Here is a 20,442-nt window from a genome sequence, read left to right as displayed (position 1 = left end):
GTAAATCGCATTTGCAAGAAGCTTAAAATATGATTGACATGGTGATAAAGAGTAAAATACAATGGACAATCATGTACCCCTTTTCCCCCCAAAAATCATATATTTATTTCAAAATGATAAAACATGGTTGATTAACAAGTGAAATGACCATGGTAGGAATGAACAGGGTGAGAACCACAGTCAATGACTCACCTGTGTGAGACAGAAAATATCCATCAATTACATAAGTTACACACACAGTCAGGCATATAGAAGTGCTGCAAAGAGACCAGTCTCTCTGGCTGTCAGACAACGCCCACAACTGGCCTGTTGATAAACCTTTTAATCAATTTACTCCCTATATTACAAGCTTTTTTACAAACATAAAAATATTAATAACTACAATTTCCATATTCCTCATACTTTATGTAAATATACATTAATTATTGCATTTTTAATATAAAAAGTGAGTATAATTAAAAATTATATATATATTTTTTTTTTACAAATGCACTGGTACCAATAAGTATGACAGATATGTAAGGCAACAACCAGCCTGAGGACTACATAAAAGGAATGGAGAAGAGAAAAGGAATCTATTCTCATGAAGCCTTCTTTCACTGTAGTGGAATCGTAACAGAAATAACAATGCAACAATGTGATGACAGTATAGGTAGCACACATTTAGGAGCTCATAAGTCATAAACATTATAGAAATCCACCATGATGACATTTCTGGGGCCTACTCTGCCTAAATAGTTCCCTGGTGCTCCAGGTGATGTTTCCCCTAGGTACAGATCTAGGATAAGATTCCCTTCCCCAATCCTAACCTTAAGCATTAGTAGGGAATATAGAAAACAGACCCCCAAATCAGCATCTAGGAGCAACTTCGCCCTACACATTCCTCTGGCACTTAGGTGTTTCCATTTTGGTTAGATGCTACCAACGAGAAGTGAGAATACATACGAAACTGTTCCTTGCATAGGAATGCATTAAAAACTCAAGCACTACTGTTTCCCTCTGGCCATGATACGGTCTATTCCAAAAGGGCCCCCAGCAGTAAAATCAAATATTTTAGTTTTAAAAAAAAGAGATAACATTTTTGTTCCTTGAAGGAACTCCTGAAAGATGGGGTTGAATGACTGACAGCCCTACAAAGCTACCCTTGGTCCAAAGAAAGGAATGAGGGTAATAATTTAACCATGATCACCCCCTTGTGGCAAGAAACAGGGACAGCATTGAATAAAGTGAAAGTAGAATTTCATACAGTACTCTCAAACGCCTTCCTTGATCAATAAAGTAAAGGAGCTTTGGCAGCTAATGCCCATTAAAGAGTGGCAGATCCCTGAAGCATTTCATAGTGTTTTTGTTTCAGATAAACCTAGAATGCAACCAATCAGAGCAGCACTTTCTGTTCTCTAGTGTAAAAACATGGCAATCATAGGTGCCACGGCTAAGCGGTTATGCTGCCACAGAGCAATGCCATGAGGAAGAATTAAAAATATCTAATTGGGAATGCCCCTCACACAATGTAAAGACTGTTACTCACTGTCAGCAAGACTCCACCTCTCATAACATGACAAGCATTCAAGTAATTTCTCCTGTCCCCATTTCATTACTCAAAGTAATGAAAAACAAGATACCAAAAAACTAAGCCATTTCTGTGTGATCCAAACAACAGCTTTTCTAAGTGTGAGAGGCCCCTCATTCTACTCCACCCAACTATTGGCACATCAAGAAGGGAGAGAATTCTATTCCACACACACACCCCTTCTCCTCAGGGCACTGGAAGCACGGCATTTAAAAAAAACACCACGTACACCAATTGACACAACGCATTGTTTGCAATGTTGGTGTGTGTCCTATATTTCCCCACTGATGGCACAGTTACTGCAGTTAACCATAGAACATTTTAAAAACATCATTCATAAATCGCAGGAAATCATCAACAACATCATTACCGTGGATTATGCACACATTTCAAAAGATGACATGCAGAATTCTTAGTTGGTCCTGCTGCTATAAAGTATAATCAATGCAACGCTTGTGTCCACAACAGTCAAACAGGTCTGTTCTTCAGCACCTCAGTTCAGAGTGGATTTGTTCTATCATGCTGAAACAGAAGTGTCTGAAGTGTTTGTGCAAAAGAGAGCGACTGGTAGTGTAGGGCTTTATAAAAACGTAGCGTCTAACAAGACTAATGAATTTTCTATAATGTTTGGGGTTGACTTGTTTCCTTGTGGTCATATAAAGTGTCTATGTTTAGACCTGTATGTGTTTCGAGTGTCACGCAACTCCCCTGAGCGTCCTCTGATTAGACTGAGTTATTAATTAAAGTCATTTTGTTCCCGAGTTCCATAGTTCACCTAGCCACCGGTGGCGCTGGAGGTACTCCTCGGATCATGCCTACAGGAAGTAGAGGAAACAAAAGGTTACATCAGGTCAGTTCTTACCTCCAAAAAACAACCATGTGGCTCTTTTCTATTAATATTTTCTCAATTCCTCACATCATTCTCAAAACAAATTGGAGAAGGGGAGGGATCATGGACCTTCTTCAATACAAGTGCAAAGGAGGCAAGTCGACAGAATGCGAGGAATCACGGAAAGACGATTTGAAAGAGCCCATATTCGCTTTAACTCAATCCCAGCGGACATTCCATATGGTAATAACATTGTGACAGTAGTGCAGAGGCCATATATTGGATGTTGTGTACAGTATGTATGCAGGCAGTGGTGTGGAGAATGAATTAAGCCTAAGCCTGTACCTGGTCCAGGTTTATTGCTTTTGCTGGGGTAGATCTTGGTGAAATTCCTATATTCCTCAGGGGGTGGGAAGTCCTCCACTGGGTGGAAGTCAAACTTGGACTCAAAATCCTCTGAGGGTTCAGAAAAGGTAAAGGTCAACAACACCGTAAATCAAGATAACACTAAACTAGCAAACAAATTAAGGCCAACACCTTAGTATAGTAATATAATGAATAAAGTACAGTAACATTTTAGCATTGGTCCTGCATATAAACAAATTAGAAGTCATGCATTTCTGACTTCGAGCTTGCTCTAGTAATGTCCAGTTCCATTAACAAAGCCATGCACAACGGTCAGTTCTCCTGGAAACTTTCATCTGACTGTGCAATCTATGAACTCTATGAACGCTCTGGATTGGTCACAATGCAAGAGGAACTACTGGGGGACATTTGCATGACTGAGCTGGCATTTGAATATGGGGCTATAATACCTGACAATCTACTACCAACAACAACTAGGCTACTAATGTCTCCAACATGTCTGTTGGTTTGAGAGCTAACAAAATGGCAATAGTGATCCAAAGTAGACCGTGTTCAGGGCTGTGGAGGTTAATACTCAACACAAGATAGATTCTAAAAAGCGATGAAAAGCCGTCAATCACATATTAATCAAACGCAGTGACAGCTGCTCAAAAACTGGACTTCCATGGGGGGGCACTGAGGACCAGGACTGGGAGATGGAGGAAATTAGCCTGTACTGACTCACCTATATTGGACTTGGAGGATGAGGAGTATCCGTTGCGGATGGGCGGGGGAGGCGGCGGGGGTCCGGTGCGGGAGGAAGATGAAGGGGGTGGAGGGGGCCTGGGCCCCCGGGTGTGGTGGGGTGGCTCCGAGGAGGTGGTGTTGGGAGTGATAGCACTGTGGATCCGGTAGGGGGGCGGGGGAAGAGGGGCTTGCCCACCACCCCCGTTTCGTGACCCAGGATTGGGTGCAGAAGGGGCTGCATTGGTAGCAAACAAACACACACAATAGTAAAGACCATGATTATACCTGATTAAAATAATCACATAGCAGCAATTAAGGCGCAAAAATATCCCTTCCAACCTGTAACTTTCTGAAAAATGAATGTACTGTACTCTACAGTAACCTGAAAAATAGTGGTATAGCTCATTTGGAAAGTATTCGGATCCTTTGAGTTTTCCACATTTGTTACCCTACAGCCTTATTCAAAAATTGATTAAATTGTTGCTCTAGGTCACCTCCCTGGCCAAGGCCCTTCTGCCTGGATTGCTCAGTTTGGCCAGGCGGCCAGCTCTCGGAAGAGTGTTGGTGGTTCCAAACTTCTTCCATTTAAGAATGATGGAGGGCGCTGTGTTCTTGGGGACCTTCAATGCTGCAGACCTTTTTGGTACCGTTCCCCAGATCTGTTCATAAGCACAATCCGGTCTCGGGGCTCTACGGACAATTCCTTTGACCCCACGGCTTGGTTTTTGCTCTGATATACACGGTCAACTGTAGGACCTTATATAGACAGGTGTGTGCTTTTCCAAATCAACTCCAAGCGGCCTGTCATGTGGCTTTTACAGAGGAGTGGCTTCCGTCTGGCCACTCTACCTCAAAGGCCTGTTTGGTGGAGGGCTGCAGAGATGGTTGTCCTTCCCCAGATCTGTGCCGCGAAAATCCTGTCACTGAGCTCCATGGACAATTCCTTCAACCTCATGGCTTGGTTTTTGCTCTGATATGCAGTGGAAGTCAGACGTTTACATACACTTAGGTTGGAGTGATTAAAACTTGTTTTAGTGATTAAAACTTTTTTTTACAACCACTCCACAAATTTCTTGTTAACAAGAAATCTCCACAAGTCTGGTTCATCCTTGGGTGCAATTTTCAAAACGACCTGAAGTTACCACATTCATCTGTACAAACAATAGTAGGCAAGTATAAACATCATGGGACCACGCAGCTGTCATATCACTCAGGAAGGAGACACGTTCTGTCTCCTAGAGATGAACGTACTTTGGTGCGAAAAGTGCAAATCAATCCCAGAAGTGCAGCAAAGGACCTTGTGAAGATGCTGGAGAAAACAGGTACAAAAGTATTTATATCCACAGTGAAACGAGTCCTATACTGACATAACCTGAAAGGCCGCTCAGATACCTGAAAAGGCAGCCATAAAAAGCCAGACTACGGTTTGCAACTGCACATGGGGACAAAGATCATACTTTTTGGAGAAATGTCCTCTGGTTTGATGAAACAAAAATAGAACCGTTTGGCCCTAATGACCATTGTTATGTTTGGTGGAAAAAGGGGGATGCTTGCAAGCTGAAGAACACCATCCCAACCGTGAAGCACGGGGGTGGCAGGATCATGTTGTGGGGGTGCTTTGCTGCAGGAGGGACTGGTGCACTTCACAAAATAGATGGCGTCATGAGGAACAAAAATTATATGGATATATTGAAGCAAAATCTCAAGACATTAGTCAGGAAGTTAAAGCATGGTCGCAAATGGGACTGACTCAGTTACACCAGCTCTGTCAGGAAGAATTGGCCAAAATTCACCCAATTTATTGTGGGAAGCTTGTGGAAGGCTACCCGAAACGTTTGACCCAAGTTAAACAATTTAATGGCAATGCTACCAAATACTAATTGAGTGTATGTAAACTTCTGACCCACTGGGAATGTGATGAAAGAAATAAAAGCTGAAAAATCCTTCTCTTCACTATTATTCTGACATGTCACATTCTTAAAATAAAAGTGGTGATCCTAACTGACCTAATACAGGGAATCTTTACTAGGATTAAAATGTCAGGAATTGTGAAAAACTGAGTTTAAATGTATTTGGCTAAGGTATATGTAAACTTCAGACTTCAACTGTACACTGTCAACTGCGGGACCTTATATAGACAGGTGTGCCTTTCCAAAATCATGTACAATCAATTGAATTTACCACAGGTGTACTCCAATCAAGTTGTAGAAACATCAAGGATGATCAATGGAAACAGGATGCACCTGAGCTCAATTGAGTTTCATAGCAAAGGGTCAGAATACTTAAGTAAATAAGGTATCGTTTTTTACATTTGCAAAAATGTCTAAAAACCTGTTTTGCTTTGTCCTTATGGGGTAATGTGTGTAGATGGATGAAATCATTTTTGCCCTCATCTATTTTAGAAGGCAGCTGTGCCGTAACAAAACATGGAAAAAATGAAAGGGGTCTGAATACTTTCCAAATTCACTGCATATCCTTAAATAACAGACCATGCCCAAGCAATCAGGACTGGTCAAGTTGCAATAAAGACAAGATACTGTAAGCTGTCAAAGAGAGAGAACGAGAGCGCAAGGAATGCCAGAATATTCCAGAGAACTCATGGAATGCAGAGAAACCAGGAGGCCTCATGGCAAAGGCCTCAGCCGTCTAATGACAATATGCGGCTGCGTATTCAAAACGTTCAATTCCAAATCAACTGCTAGTAAGACGACACAAGTGGTCAGCAACCTTTTCCATTACCTAGCAAACTTGCAACAGTGTATAAAATATTCTTGGCGCTCAGAGTTTCCCACACCAGTGAGCTCCAGACAGACAGACACAGCTGTAGGCTATTTGCGCAAGGGCTAAGAAGTCATCCTTAGGTCTATTTTATGATGTGTCCACTGGGTTTGAACATGATTTTTAAAAACATATTTGCCACTGCTTAACAACAACAACAAAAAATCTTGGTCGACCATCAGCCTATCGACCAAACAATCGACTAAATGGGGTCAGACCTAATTACCATAGATGGATAGATAGACGACTCTAGTGCCCTAAAGCCCAATTTAGCATTGCCATTGAGGACTTTCTATGGTTAAGTAAGGATCACATGATTCCATCCGGGTCATCAGGAGGGATCAGCCAATAAATTAGTGCATTCCAAAATTATTCAGACCCCTTGACTTTTTCCACTGTTACATTACAGCCTTGTTCTAAAATTGATTAAATTACAATCTACACACAATACCCCATAATGACAGGTTTAGAAATGTTTGCAAACTTATACAAAATAAAAAACAGACCCTTCGCTATGAGACTCGGAATTGAGCTCAGGCGCATCCGTTTTCCATTGATCATCCTTGAGATGTTTCTACAACTTGATTGGAGTCCACCTGTGGTCAATTCAATTGATTGGACATGATTTGGAAAGGCACACACACACACCTGTCTATATAAGTTCCCACAGTTGAAAGTGCATGTCAGGGCAAAAACCAAGCCATGAGGTCGAAGGAATTGTCTGTATAGCTCAGAGAAAGGATTGTGGCGAGGCACAGATATGGGGAAGGGTACCAAAAAACATTTGCAGTATTGAAGGCCCCCAAGAACACAGTGGCCTCCATCATTCTTAAATGGAAGAAGTTTGGAACCACCAAGACTCTTCCTAGAGCTGGCCACCCAGCCAAACTGAGCAACTGGGGAAGAAGGGCCTTGGTCAGGGAAGTGACCAAGAACCCGATGGTCACTCTGACAGAGCTCTAGAGTTCCTCTGTGGTGATGGGAGAATTTTCCAGAAGGACAACCATCTCTGCAGCACTCCACCAATCAGGCCTTTATAGTAGAGTGGCTAGACTGAAGCCACCCCGCAGTAAAAGGCACATGACAGTGCGCTTGGAGTTTGCCAAAAGGCACCTAAACACTCTCAGACCATGAGAAACAAGATTCTATGGTCTGATGAAACCAAGATTGAACTTTTTGGCTTGAATGCCAAGCATCACATTTAGAAGAAACTTGGCACCATCCTTACGGTGAAGCATGGTGGTGGCAGAATCATCCTGTGGGGATGTTTTCTGCGACAGGGACTGGGAGACTAGTCTGGATCGAGGGAAAGATGAACGGAGCAAAGTACAGAGAGATCCTTGATGAAAACCTGCTCCAGAGAGCTCAGGACCTCAGACAGGACAACTACTCGAAGCACACAGCCAAGACAATGCAGGAGTGGCTTCGGGACTAGTCTTTGAATGTCTTTGAGTAGCCCAGCCAGAGCCCAGACTTGAACCAGATCGAACATCTCTGGAGACCTGAAAATAGCTTGAGAGGATCTGCAGAGAAGAATGGGAGAAACTCCCCAAATACAGGTGCATCATACCCAAGAAGACTCAAGGCTGCCAAAGGTGCTTCAACAAAGTACAGAGTAAAGGGTATGAATACTTACATACATTTGATATTTAAAATGCATGAATTTGAAAACATTTCTAAAAAACAGTTTTTGCTTCGTCATTATGGGGTATTGTGTATAGATTGATGAGGGGAAATAACTATTTAATCAATTTTAGAATAAGGCTGTAATGTAACAAAATGTGGAAAAAGTCAAGGGGTCTGAATACTTTCAGAATGCACTGTATACTTGTGAGCAAACATTCTATAACTGCAGGTGGCAGTAAAGTCTGCAACCTTGGCTTCATACCTGTTCCAACAACACACTAAAGGTAATAAACAGTATACCCCCTTTCAGAAAATTGACTCCAATGCTCAGACAGCATAATGGGACATAAACAATGTTGAGATGTCTAAGACTATGGCTACTACCCATCCTTTCCGACCATGAAATTGTGTGTGGAAGAAAGGATTGATCTTCTAGTACCTGATCTCTTGCTGGGGGGCTCCCTGGCAGGTGGGGGTGGTCTGCCAACGCCTGGAAGTCCTGGAGATGGCGAGGGGGGTGGAGGAGGTGCATGATTGCGTCCGCCGTAGCTTCCGCCTGAGGTGTTCTTCTTGTGCAGAGAGTTGTGCCTCTGGGGAAGTTTCGGAGCCCCATCTCCACCATGGTCCCCCATGGGGCCGTTGGAGGTGCCCCCAGAGGAGTGCCTGTAAGGTGGGGGCGGAGGGGGCGCCGAGGACCCACCAGTGGGCGGCCGCGTGGAGGAAGGAGGCAGTCTTGATGAAGGAGGAGGGCCAGAACTGGGCGGAGCCGGGCCTCTTTGGGGCGGAGGGGGGAGGGGCTTCTCCCGGCTGTTGCTGATGCCTACTGGGGCCTTTTGTTGCGGGGTTGACGGGGCATTGCTGCGGTAACCACCTCGGTTAAATGGCGGGGGAGGAGCTGGGACGGATGTGCTGGGCTTCATGGCCCCTGTTGAAGAAGGTGGAGCGGGTGGGGCTGATGTGCTATGTTTCATGCCTGAAGGAGGGGGCGGAGCTGAGCCTGAAGTACTGTGCTTCATGCCCCCACTGGAGGAGTGGGAGGAGCTGGCACTGGTTGAGGGGCGGGAGATGTCGGGGAGAGAGGGGCGGTGGGAGCGCTGGGGCTCCGGGGGTGAAGGTTTGTCACTTGGGGAGGGTTTGTCTCCTGGGGAGGGGGAGGTAGAGCGGCCTGGGGTGGGCCGGGGGGCTGCAGGTCTGGAGCCTGGGGGACGCAGGGCGGGTCTGCCCACTGAGGCGTCTGGAAGGAAGGCATAGAAACACACATCTTAGAACACTATGCATAAATACACCCATTCACGTCAAGATTCATAGCAAATGTAGAACATCTAGTTGCCTGGGTGCCAGTCTGTTTCTGCAGTATATTTATAGTGGTGTATTTATATAGGGCCCTATAAAATCCATGTTGTGGAGAACGTGGACGGAATCCAGACAAAATGTAATTCAACAATATTAAAAAAAAATGTATTGAACTTAGTCATTAATTTGCCCAAGTTAATCATAAGACCTGAAAAAAAATGCATCAGTGATTCTGAATTTTCATTCAACTTTCTGAAATGGCACAGGAACGCCCGTCTATGTCTACACGTTGTGTAGCCGTTAGCAATGATGCCAACGATAACCTTCTTCTGGTAGAGACGGAAAGGCTCTCCCAAAAACCTTCCTAATTAAACGTTAACTACAAAGTAGCCTATCCCTACCTGACAGAATGATATGATTATTTGCATCAATCCAGTGGCCATTTGTTTTGCAAACTCTGCAACTTTCTACAGAAACGTTGCTGAACAGTCTCTTGCTGGTGCGAACTTGCATTAAACTACACCCAATAATCTAAATAAGCATTGCTGTGGACTTAGAACATCCAATTTGTTTTGTTCTATTAAAGCTGCAATATGTAACTTTTTGGGGGCGACCTGACCAAATTCACATAGAAATGTGAGTTACACATGTTATTCTTATTGAAAGCAAGTTTAAGTGGTAAATCTGTTCTGTGTTCTATTCACACCAGCTTCAAACAGCTGAAAATACCATATTTTTGGTTATGGAAAAGATTTCACAGTGTTTTAGATGGTACAATGATTCTCTATACTATAGTTTCTTGAAATGATGCGATACATTTGTAAATATTTTCTTAACTATTTATTTAACGGCATTGTTGGTTAAGGGCTCGTATGTAAGCATTTCACAGTAAGGTTGTTGTATTCCGTGCATGTGACAAATACAATTTGATTTGACTATTAGAATTTTAGCAACCAGGAAATGGCAGAGCTATTTCTGCATTGTGCACATTTAAAGTGTGATTGAGCGTGAAAACTTGGGAAAACAAACCTGGGAAAAAAAGAAGAAAAAAAAAAGTTACCCCTTTTTCTCCCCTATTTTGTGGTATCCAATTGTTAGTTACAGTCTTGTCTGATCGCTGCAACTCCCGTATGGACTCGCGGAGGTCGAGAGCCATGCATCCTCCGAAACACGATCCAACCAAGCCGCACCGCTTCTTGACACAATGCCCGCTTAACCCGGGAGCCAGTCACTCAGAAGAAACACCGTGCACCTGGTGAACATGTCAGAGTGCATTGCGCCTGGACAGACACAGGAGTTGCTAGAGGGTGATGGGACAAGGACATCCCTGCCAGCCAAACCCTCTCCTAACGCGGATGACGCAGGGCCAATTGTTTGCTGCCCCATGGGTCTCCCGGTCGTGGCCGGCTGCGACAGAGCCTGGACTCGAACCAGGATCTCTAGTGGCACAGCTAGCAACTGAAAAACTGAAAAACAAATTTAACTAAACAGAACCAGGCAAAAAATAAAGCTGAGTTTATAGGGCCCCATTTACATTCTAATCCTATTTTGTGAATTCTGCTTACCTCCAGCTCCAACTGATCGTAGTTTTGGCATGCCCCCAGCGAAAAGGCCTCCAGGGCCTCCCCCTGACCCAACACTGCTCCCTCCTCCTCTACCACAGCCACCACCACTTTCCTTTGGTTCTGGGGAAAGCAGAGGTACAAATGTCCTTGTTACACTGTTGTGTTGATAATGCTTGCATTTATATTGTTGAAAGCTTTGTGGCAAGGAATTTTGCATGTATAGTACCAGTCAAAAAAGTTTGGACCACTACTCATTCAAGGGTTTTTGTAGATTAATATTAATATTAACATTTTAGATTAATCGTGAAGACATCCAAACTATGAAATCATGTAGTAACCAAAAAACGATTTAAAAAAAATAATAATTAAAGTATATATTTGGCATTCACTCAACCAGCTTCACATGGAATGCTTTTCCAACAGTTTTGAAGGAGTTCCAACATATGCTGAGCATGTGTTGGCTGCTTTTCCTTCACACCGCGGTCCAACTCATTGCTGGAGAATGCTGTGGTAGCCATGCTGGATAAGTGTGCCTTGAATTCTAAATAAAATCACTGACAGTGTCACCAGCAAAGCACCCTCACACCTCCTCCTTCATGCTCCATGGTGAGAACCACACATGCGGACATCATCCGTTCACCTACTATGCGTCTCACGAAAACACAGAGGTTGGAACTAAAAATCTCAAATTTGGACTCAGACCAAAAATAAACATTTCCACCGGTCTAATGTCCATTGCTCGTGTTTCTTGGCCCAAGCAAGTATCTTCTTCTTATTGGTGTCCTTTAGTAGTGGTTTCTTTGCAGCAATTCGACCATGAAGGACTGATTCACAGTGTCCTCTGAACAGTTGATGTTGAGATGTGTCTGTTACTTGAACTCCGTGAAGCATTTATTTGGGCTGCAATTTCTGAGGCTGCTTCAGCAGAGGTAACTGGGTCTTCCATTCCTGTGGCGGTCCTCATGAGAGCCAGTTTCATCATAGCGCTTGATGATTTTTGCGACTGCACTTGAAGAACTTTCAAAGCTCTTGACATTTTCCGGATTGACTGACCTTCATTTCTTAAAGTATTGATGGACTGTAATTTCTCTTTGCTTATTTTAGTTGGTTTTTTTCCATAATATGGACTTGGTCTTTTACCAAATAGGGCACTCTTCTGTATACCATTCCTACCATGTCACAACACAACTCATTGGCTCAAACGCATTAAGTAGAAAAGAAATCCCACAAATAAACTTTTAACAAGGCACACCTGTTAATTGGAATGCATTACAGGTGACTGACTACCTCATGAAGCTGGTTGAAAGAATGCCAAAAGTGTGCAAAGCTGTCATCAAGGCAAACAGTGGCTACTTTGAAGAATCAAAAATTTATTTTGATTTGTTTAACACTTTTTTGATTACTACATGATTCCATATGTGTTATTTCATAGTTTTGATGTCTTCCCTATTATTCTACAATGTAGAAAATAGTACAAATAAAGAAAAACCCTGGAATGAGTAGGTGTGTCCAAACTTTTGACTGGTACTATGTATGTATAAAGTCTGTGTGTGAGTGTGTGTCAGTGGGAATTGAGGAAAGTGCAAAAGTTAGTTTCTATCTCCTATATGTTTACTACGCTACTTACTCTCTATAATAGGTGCACTTCGGTCATTGACCACTCCAACCTTCTTCAGCCTGGCTCCTTTGGAGATGTCAGAGAGCAACGCTCCTCTCCCCTTCGCCTCATCCCGATTCAACTTAGGCGCTCTATTGTTCGCCTGAGGAGAGGATAAGCGCAAACCACCATGTTAGTTAGGTTGACCACGCAAATGATAACATGAACTGCATACCGTACTGTCGTTATAGCAACAGATAAAGTAGATGGCAATGCAGCATTATGGTGCAAGTCGATCGTAATCCACATGGTGCCTGCATGGGTGTGTGTTTGGCCAGCTTGGACCTTCTTGGTTTGTGTTTGGATTTATTTAAAAGGTAAAAACTGCATCATTAAATTGAAGCCTTTATAAACATGGCATATCAACCCTAGAAATCATACTATGGGAAATGTGGGCATAATAATATATTAGGCATAGTATCTAATATCAGAAGGTGTCGTATCATCCTTAACAATACAACAGCAAATAATGAGTAACTTCAGTTATTTTATCATGTAATCATGAATCTCTAGAAACCCTTCAGAGGACTTCTGAGTTTTGTCATGTTTTGAACATCGGTTTAGGAGCTGGACTGACCTGGTTGGAGGTGGGGGGAGGGGGGGGTCCTGGAGGAGGAGGGGGAGGAGGAGGGACGGGCATCCTGTCCCTCTGTGGGCACCTTGGGGAGGAGGTTTGTTCACCGTCTCAGCTCTGGGTACACCCTCAAACTCCTGCGAAACAAGACAGAGGGGAGATTCGGCTCAATTAAATGCACACAACAGGGTCAAAAATTAACACTCCTGAACTGAACTGGGTATAGAGTAAAATTGTCAATCATGACACAAAAAGGATGTACATTGGTAGACTGTATGGAATTCAGGCAAGTCAAGATATCATTGGGACATCTGTTCAAGGACCATTACAATTCACCTCTATTAGTAGTTGTTGACTACAATGGTGGCGTGGCCCACACTAAAAACAGCTGTCCTCAAATTCTACATGCATATACTCACTCTAGAATGATTCAGCTCAGGAGAGCTCCCAAACCAGTTCGCTGGCTGGGCGGAGCTCATTGTGAATACAGACATACAGCACGTTGAGCTAGGCCGCGCGGCAAACCCCACCCTCCTTCGCTCACCCCTTAACTCCATTCCACAAACTACCTGTCAAGAGTGTTTGAAAAGGTTTTCACAGAAGAGGGAAACAAATGGAATGTCATCGGGTGAGCTTGCCAGTCAGGCGATAAGGAACGGAAACGTAGCAGCCGTTGTAAGTTGCTACCTCGAGCGAAACCGAGTGGACAGCACAGCCCACCACTTCATAACTCATCAATTGACAGTATTTGATGTTATTGTTTTTGCCCTACCGGCACCAACCATTTACACCTATCAAAATGTCTCTAGAATCTCCCATAAATGTTCAATTGTGTTGAGATCTAGTGACTGAGGCAGCCATGGCATATGGGTAACATCATTTTCATGCTCATCAAACCATTCAGTGACCACTCATGCTTCCACACAGGGCATTGTCATCCTATGGGGGCATAGCCATGGTAGCCAAAATAATGGCCTGCCCAGCATTTTTGTACATGACCCTAAGCATGATGGGATGTTAATTGCTTTTTCTAACACAGGAACCACACCTGTGTGGAAGCACTGGCTTTCCTGATTTACTGTAGTGTTTTCATTATTTTGGCAGTTACCACCTGTACATGCGCCTACTTGGAGAATTGCCAATGGACTACAATGTGAATCCTATGTCTGAGGTTTTATGACATTCTTACAAGGTAGGGGAGGTGTACAGCTCGTTCTCCAACCTAATATGTGACCAACTGAGTTATGCTTTTGTGGACGGGTAAATACATGAGGGGGGGAAAATGCATGATGTCATTAACTATTCTGGGCCAAACGTCATATAAAACAAACTAGCAACCCTAAAACGTGCAGGCATGAGTCAGTGTCACTTGAATTTCACTTTATGATATGCAGAAAATGTGACGGAGTTTGTTACTGAACTATAAGCACAGATTTGACAAGGGAACATTCCAAATCAGAAGTGTTCTCAAGTCGCTAGCCAATGTCTATGCACACTCCGTCAATCTACAAGAGGTGACAGGTGAGCGAGCCCAAAAACATGCAAGTTAGAAAAAAATGCAATTCCTTCCTCTTGGCCTAAAAGTTGAACTACCTAACTGTGCATTACTGTTTGAATTAATGTAGCAATATAAGAAACATGTATATAAGGTGTGTTAACTAGCCATTATCTGGATAACATGTTGATCTAACGAAAGTCAGCTTGGTGGATTGGCAGTGACTTACCCTGTCTCGAAGGATTTGAGTCTCGTCTTCAATAACAACATGAATGGACACAGTTGCAGTTGTGGCAAGTTTGCTAGTTAACACAATCCCAGGCAGTAGGCGGCTCTCTTGGTTACTTGCTTAGAAAATCAAATACAAAACTGGGGGACACTAGCAGCTAAATTGTTTGCTAGCGAAATCAACTAATTCCGATACCCAAAGTTAGCTTGCTAGCTAAGTTACTGTTTACTCGCAACAGCTGTCAAGTGGAATTTAGCTGGCGTTTTAACTAAGGCTTTAAACAAGTTATATTTATGTGCATAAACTAATTCGAGGTACGCGTATCTCCAGTTTATATCCTATTTCATGTACGTTTTATTCTGCTCTCGTCTTGACCAGCAAGCAAAGCGAGATTCTCCGTTCAGAACTCGGAAACCCGGAAATGGGCCGTCCAACACAAAATGGAGGCAGGTAACAGGATCACTGCTGACGAGTTTATCAACTGACCATTTATTTTGGGACTGTTCTTGCGTCAAGAGGAGATAGATTTTATTTTAAAAGAAACGACTAATAATGTTAATCTTAGACTTTTTTATTTTGATCCAAAATGATATGGACCCTGATTTAACTTGTTCATTTGTTTATTTTTCTTGGAAGATCCTTTATCCATCAAATGAAGTGGGCAAAAAACAAACCCCTCTTCATATTTTGAAATCAGTAAATGTAAAAACAAAAAAGCAATACCCACCATAACTTTGACAAACTGAAAATGTATTCGATATGCAATGCCCGTCTATTAGGTGTATGTACTCTTGTTTGTATATTTGTTTTTGTGTTCATTAAAAAAAGTTTAGCAACTGGGAAAACAGCAACCTCCATGGAATTAAACCTGTAGGACGCTTGAGAAACGATCTATAATTAATTTAAAAACTTGGGAGATCCTCCAGTGTGTGGAGCAGGGTGCTCTTCTTGCTTTTGCCTCATGTCAGATGTGTTCATGCATGCATAATGTTAAGAAAAATGTACAAATATTGCTTGTAAGAGAAACCTATATGCATTTCACAGTCTGATATGGTCAAGTGAACAAACTGGGATAATCATTGCACTTAGTGAATCTGAATTCATTTTACAAAAATATTGTGATATCCCAGACAGACAATCTGACACTAGGTATTTTGCAAAGATACATCTTTATTTGAAAATCTTATAAAATGACTCCATTTGCATGAGATGTTGCATTGCCATTCACCCAAGACTTGACAGATCAAAAGGCACTGTTGAACATCTCTGCTCTCTGGTGTACTGATATTTAGTTGTTGCATAATTCAGACCCAGGACACCAATTTAGACCTGAGTCTTGTTCATTAGGCACACATGGGAGCAAACATTTTCAAATGGAAACGCAAAAGATCATTCCTATTGAAAAGTTTCAGGTAGTGCCTGCCGCCTCCACTTCAAGTAATTTGTTCCCATTTGGAACCTATTGAACAGGGCCCGGTTTCACAAAAACATCTTAAGGCGAAGTTCATCGTTATAACCTTTGTAGGCGCATCATTAAATCTCTGAGCGGTTTCCAAAAAATATCTTTGGACTTAAATGCTTGTAATCAAATGCCTGGCTCAGACCACTCGTAGCACAGCTAAGTACATCGTTAGATGCTACTTGCCCTCCGGCGTCACTTGATACACATATCTCCACTAAACATAAAATCACAGTTTATTTGCCTCTGACTGCTGAGAACTTCAGAACGGAGTTCACTACAAATACAAAGATGCCAACATCTTTGCAATTGATACAAACAAGCGAGGTATAAAAACACGCTTCAAATTAAAACCGAGATGACTGCATTAAAATATAAATAGCATACAGTAAGTAGGATATAGACCCATTTTAAATCATATTGAAATACATTTCATGTTCAATCAAATTAGTTCCATTTTGCTACTTGTATGATACTGTCTGTAATTTGTCTTAATATACATTTCACGTTGTGCCAAATCTTGGTTTGCCTAATATTTTAGTCATATGTGATATCTTTCTGTGGGCTGATCCATTGTCAGTATCGTGGAATAATTAGAATGTTAAGGTAAGATTTGAATGGAGAAAGCTGATTAGAGAGCAGCGTTGTATTTTTTTCCGATCCTATCAGTATCGACATGCCTCAACGACACACTTAGTGAACGCTCTCTCTGCCTGGTGTTTTGGGATGCATTCCAGCCGGTGTCTATTCCAAAAATTAGCACCGGCTAAAGCTATGACGTTGAAATACCCATCTCCCATTTCTTTTCAACTAGCAGTTGATTTTCAACAGCGGAAACTTGTATACACCTTGCTGTCCATCTCTGACATTTGCAACATGGTTTCAAAATTGAAATTCTATCTCCAGCTATCCCATAGTAATGAACTGTGTGTCGGGAGTTGGCAGGCAGACAGGAAGCTTTTCTCAGCCAGTCGAAATCATGAATCAACTCGCATAATTTTTATGGATATACACAAAGAAATGTCAATAGGATCGGTAAAACTAAATGCAGCTAGTTTGTAGTCTTTCCAGCTTCAGTTTGAAGGGCTTGTGTTAGCTTACTCCTCTGAACAGTGTCCTGACGAGAAATGTCTCTGGAAAACAGCTTAAACAAACGCAGTTACTTTGCTGTTATTCTGGTTGCGCTGTTTGACGTGACTAAGTTAACCGTAGTTGGCTAGCTAGCAAGCAAGGGATAACAATGTTGCCAGCCAGCATGGCAATGGAACATTTCGAATGAACGACTGGGTTACGTCCACAGATACAGAACAAAAGAAGTGAACGACTGGATAACTGGTAACCGATAGAATTAATGACCAGCCTGCCTGGGTAGCAACCTAAGATTTGTGTCTGGCTTGCGTCCATAGATACAGAACATAACCCAGTCATTTAAATCAGATGGCAAAATTGATATGCAAATACTAGTGGTTTGATTCAATAATTTTTTCACAGAGGTATGCCTCAGCCTAGAGGCTGATTGACAAGCAACGTAATTGAGGCATTGCCTTTGTCATTAATCAAAAGACAATCAGTTGAATTACGAAATGTAAAAAAATATATTCCCTTAGATTTTTCAGCTTCTTCCCCTCAGGTTAATTTCAGATCACCAATGCCAGGCCCAGGTTTCCCAAAATCATCCTATGGTTCTAAGATGAACTTAGCCTTAAAATGTTTTTGGCAAACCAGGCCCAGAGATTAACACATGCGCTCAGCTCAAATATACCACAAGTATCCTCATTCTTAATGCACATGGCAGAAAGCAGCACATTTCTTAGAACAAAATTTCAAGTATAATCTTGAGAATCCCGATTAAAATAGTCCAGAAGATGGACTCCTCTTCCTCAAAGTCATCCTCTGGAGCATATCTCTGCTTCCCCCCTTCCTCCTCAGAGGGGTACGACCTTTTATCGAACGGGTCCTGGAGGGAAGTCTGATCGTAAAACACCCTCATCTCAAACTCGCTCTCCTGGTGCGACGGGTGGCCATAAATGCCAATCCCCACGGGCCTCACAAAGTCTCCAGGCACTACGACCACGTCCTGGCCGCAGGTGACCGACTGCAGCTTGTAGGTGTCGAAGCTGGGCCGCAGAGTTTTGTCCGAGACGTACAGGTCTGCGTCCCCCTTGAGGCTGCGCATGTGCAGGATGATCTTGCCGTCGTGGTTGAGCCGCAGGTAGCTGTAGTTCCCCGCCCCGATGTGGCCCTGCACCACGTGGAGCAGGACCCACTCCTTAGGAAGGGCATCCTCTTCCAAAGAGTGCAGGAACCCCCCAGTCTGAGACAGGAGGAACGCCACAACCAGCAGGCTGCTGCACAGCACCATAGTGTAGATGGATGGTCAGAGTCACCAACTGGACAACACCCACCTTCTACCATCTGTTGATAACCTGAAGGGCAACACAGAAACAAATGCATTACCTACAGTACAGTATAAGCATGATAAAGCTTGTACAGGGCAAATCCTCAAGGGGGAAATATGGTCTTCAGCCAGAACAGTGTCAGACTGCCAATTGACTTTTAAGGGATGTTTAGAAAACTGACACCTCCTGTCTGTAGAGCACTGTATTGGCTACAAGCCATGCTCTATAAATACAGTAGCAAGCTAGCTTCTTCTAAAGATTAGCAATGTGTGACCTCTGCAACCTTGTACTATACTACATGTTTAGCAGTTACTTATTGAGTAGCCATCTGTAAAGACGTTACGCCCACCCTATCGGTCTGCCTTGCATTGACTGCTGGCTAATGCTCACTTGCACATGTCCGTCTAAATCGCTGGCCTGTGAATTAGTTATTAGAGCAGCCACAGACTGGCTAATCCCATTAACAAAATAGCTTATAAAGCTAGACTCAGTTATGCGCTAACGCAGAATAGTCCTAAAGCAATTGTTTGCTTTCCAACGTTTGACAGCGCGTGGCCATGATGTGGACACTTTAGCTAGATAGCGAAACGTCAAGTGAGTATTTTTGTTGTGGCTAGTCGACTATATGCAAAAATCATATATTTAACAACACATATGCAAATAGCTTTCACTTGATATGAACATAGCTACATTTCATCAGCCTTGCAAGGAGCAAGCTACTGCTGCCAGCGTTCTTCATCCGAGCAAGCTGGCTAGCTTGCTAACTGGCTACGCTAAATTAACGTTACATTGCTATCTAACGTTAACGTTAGTTGTCTAGCACAAACAACTTTCCGGGGCGACGAGAAGCAACAATTACTATTATCACAATATTTAGCAGGTTTGTGGAACAAGAAAATTAGCTACTCACCAGCACATTTTTCCGAGCACAGATTTAGTAATGGTTATTGTTTTGCCAGTAACTAACGAACCAGTCAGTGTAAAGTTCACTTCTTCCGTTTTCCGGGGTCTCTCACACCTAAACAGCCACTGGCGCCGCCTACGGTGCAGGGAAAGTAGCACATTCATTATTGAATATAAACAAGAAACACTGGGCCTATATTAATCACGTCATCCTAAAAATGTACATTTGATATGGGAACTTCTACATAAATAGACAATTGTGATCTTCACCAGTTCTAAGTTATTTACAGTAACCTGATCTATTTATGGTCAAGTTCATACCCACACCCCTCAGTAACTTGGTTGTAAACTTCACACAGCAGTAATGTAGTTGCTAGGGGAGCTCTGAACCCCAAACACCATTTTAGTAGCCTACAAAGAGATACAAAAAACGTTACTACACATTGGTCGAATGATGTCAGCATTATTTCTATGTAGAAAATGCTTACACATTACATCAATGCATGAAGTGCAGTTAGACCAGCGGTCCCCAACCCCGTTATATACAGCCGTCAAGATCAGGTTTCTAGTATTACAGTTTCCAAGCACTGTGCGTTGGATTATAGAAAGGGGTAAAAAATAAATAAACTGGATTTGAAGACTCATTAGCATATCACTGCATCATCCGATCAAGGTACTGTAAACCAAGGTGAAAAGACAATCTCTCATAGTGAAGGATATTACCACGTTACTTTATTGTACTGCATCTTAATTTCTGTCTTGGCAACACCAGCGTCACAGCCGTTCTGCCAAAAACGTTTTTTTTCTTTCTCGGAAGCAATGTGACATTCAAAACGAAGTTTGACCAATGAGATGACGAAAAACGGAGTCCTTTTCCCCTCACCCACTGCCCCAAAGCGTTGGACTGCAGCGTAATACTGCAATGAAAATATAACGGCATGTAAATCTCAGATATACCATCATCCCCCACCGC

General features: G+C 42.7%; 2 protein-coding genes across 4 annotated transcripts; both read right to left on the bottom strand.

Annotated features, from left to right (window-relative positions):
* Positions 1-74: 74 nt before the first annotated feature.
* LOC110493612 (WAS/WASL-interacting protein family member 2) lies at positions 75-15,159 on the bottom strand. Of its 2 annotated transcripts, XM_021567978.3 has the most exons (8): positions 14,709-15,159; positions 12,988-13,121; positions 12,381-12,513; positions 10,754-10,873; positions 8,335-9,129; positions 3,490-3,726; positions 2,745-2,855; positions 75-2,385 (listed from the first exon to the last, which is right to left on the bottom strand). In XM_021567978.3, the coding sequence occupies exons 2-8, from the start codon at positions 13,048-13,050 to the stop codon at positions 2,342-2,344; spliced, it is 1,503 nt and encodes a 500-aa protein (XP_021423653.3). In that variant the 5' UTR covers positions 13,051-13,121; positions 14,709-15,159; the 3' UTR covers positions 75-2,341. The 2 variants fall into 2 exon arrangements, with proteins under 2 accessions (XP_021423653.3, XP_090060851.1); XM_090204725.1 differs by lacking the exons at positions 10,754-10,873; positions 12,381-12,513; positions 12,988-13,121; positions 14,709-15,159 and adding an exon at positions 10,249-10,654.
* A 699-nt stretch (positions 15,160-15,858) lies between these two features.
* On the bottom strand, positions 15,859-20,437 carry LOC110493617 (UPF0669 protein C6orf120 homolog). 2 transcript variants are annotated; one of them, XM_036949586.2, is made up of 3 exons: positions 19,791-20,437; positions 19,477-19,605; positions 15,859-18,593 (listed from the first exon to the last, which is right to left on the bottom strand). In XM_036949586.2, the coding sequence occupies exon 3, from the start codon at positions 18,527-18,529 to the stop codon at positions 17,978-17,980; it is 552 nt and encodes a 183-aa protein (XP_036805481.2). In that variant the 5' UTR covers positions 18,530-18,593; positions 19,477-19,605; positions 19,791-20,437; the 3' UTR covers positions 15,859-17,977. The 2 variants fall into 2 exon arrangements, with proteins under 2 accessions (XP_036805481.2, XP_090060852.1); XM_090204726.1 differs by having other exon boundaries at positions 19,795-19,881.
* Between the last annotated feature and the right edge of the window lie 5 nt (positions 20,438-20,442).

The sequence above is a fragment of the Oncorhynchus mykiss genome, chromosome 17 (assembly GCF_057628025.1).
Source record: "Oncorhynchus mykiss isolate SJ-2025 chromosome 17, ASM5762802v1, whole genome shotgun sequence".
NCBI classification, from domain to species: Eukaryota; Metazoa; Chordata; class Actinopteri; order Salmoniformes; family Salmonidae; genus Oncorhynchus; species Oncorhynchus mykiss.
The sequence above is the reverse complement of the archived record's forward strand: the minus strand, read 5'-3'. Positions and strand labels throughout refer to the sequence as shown.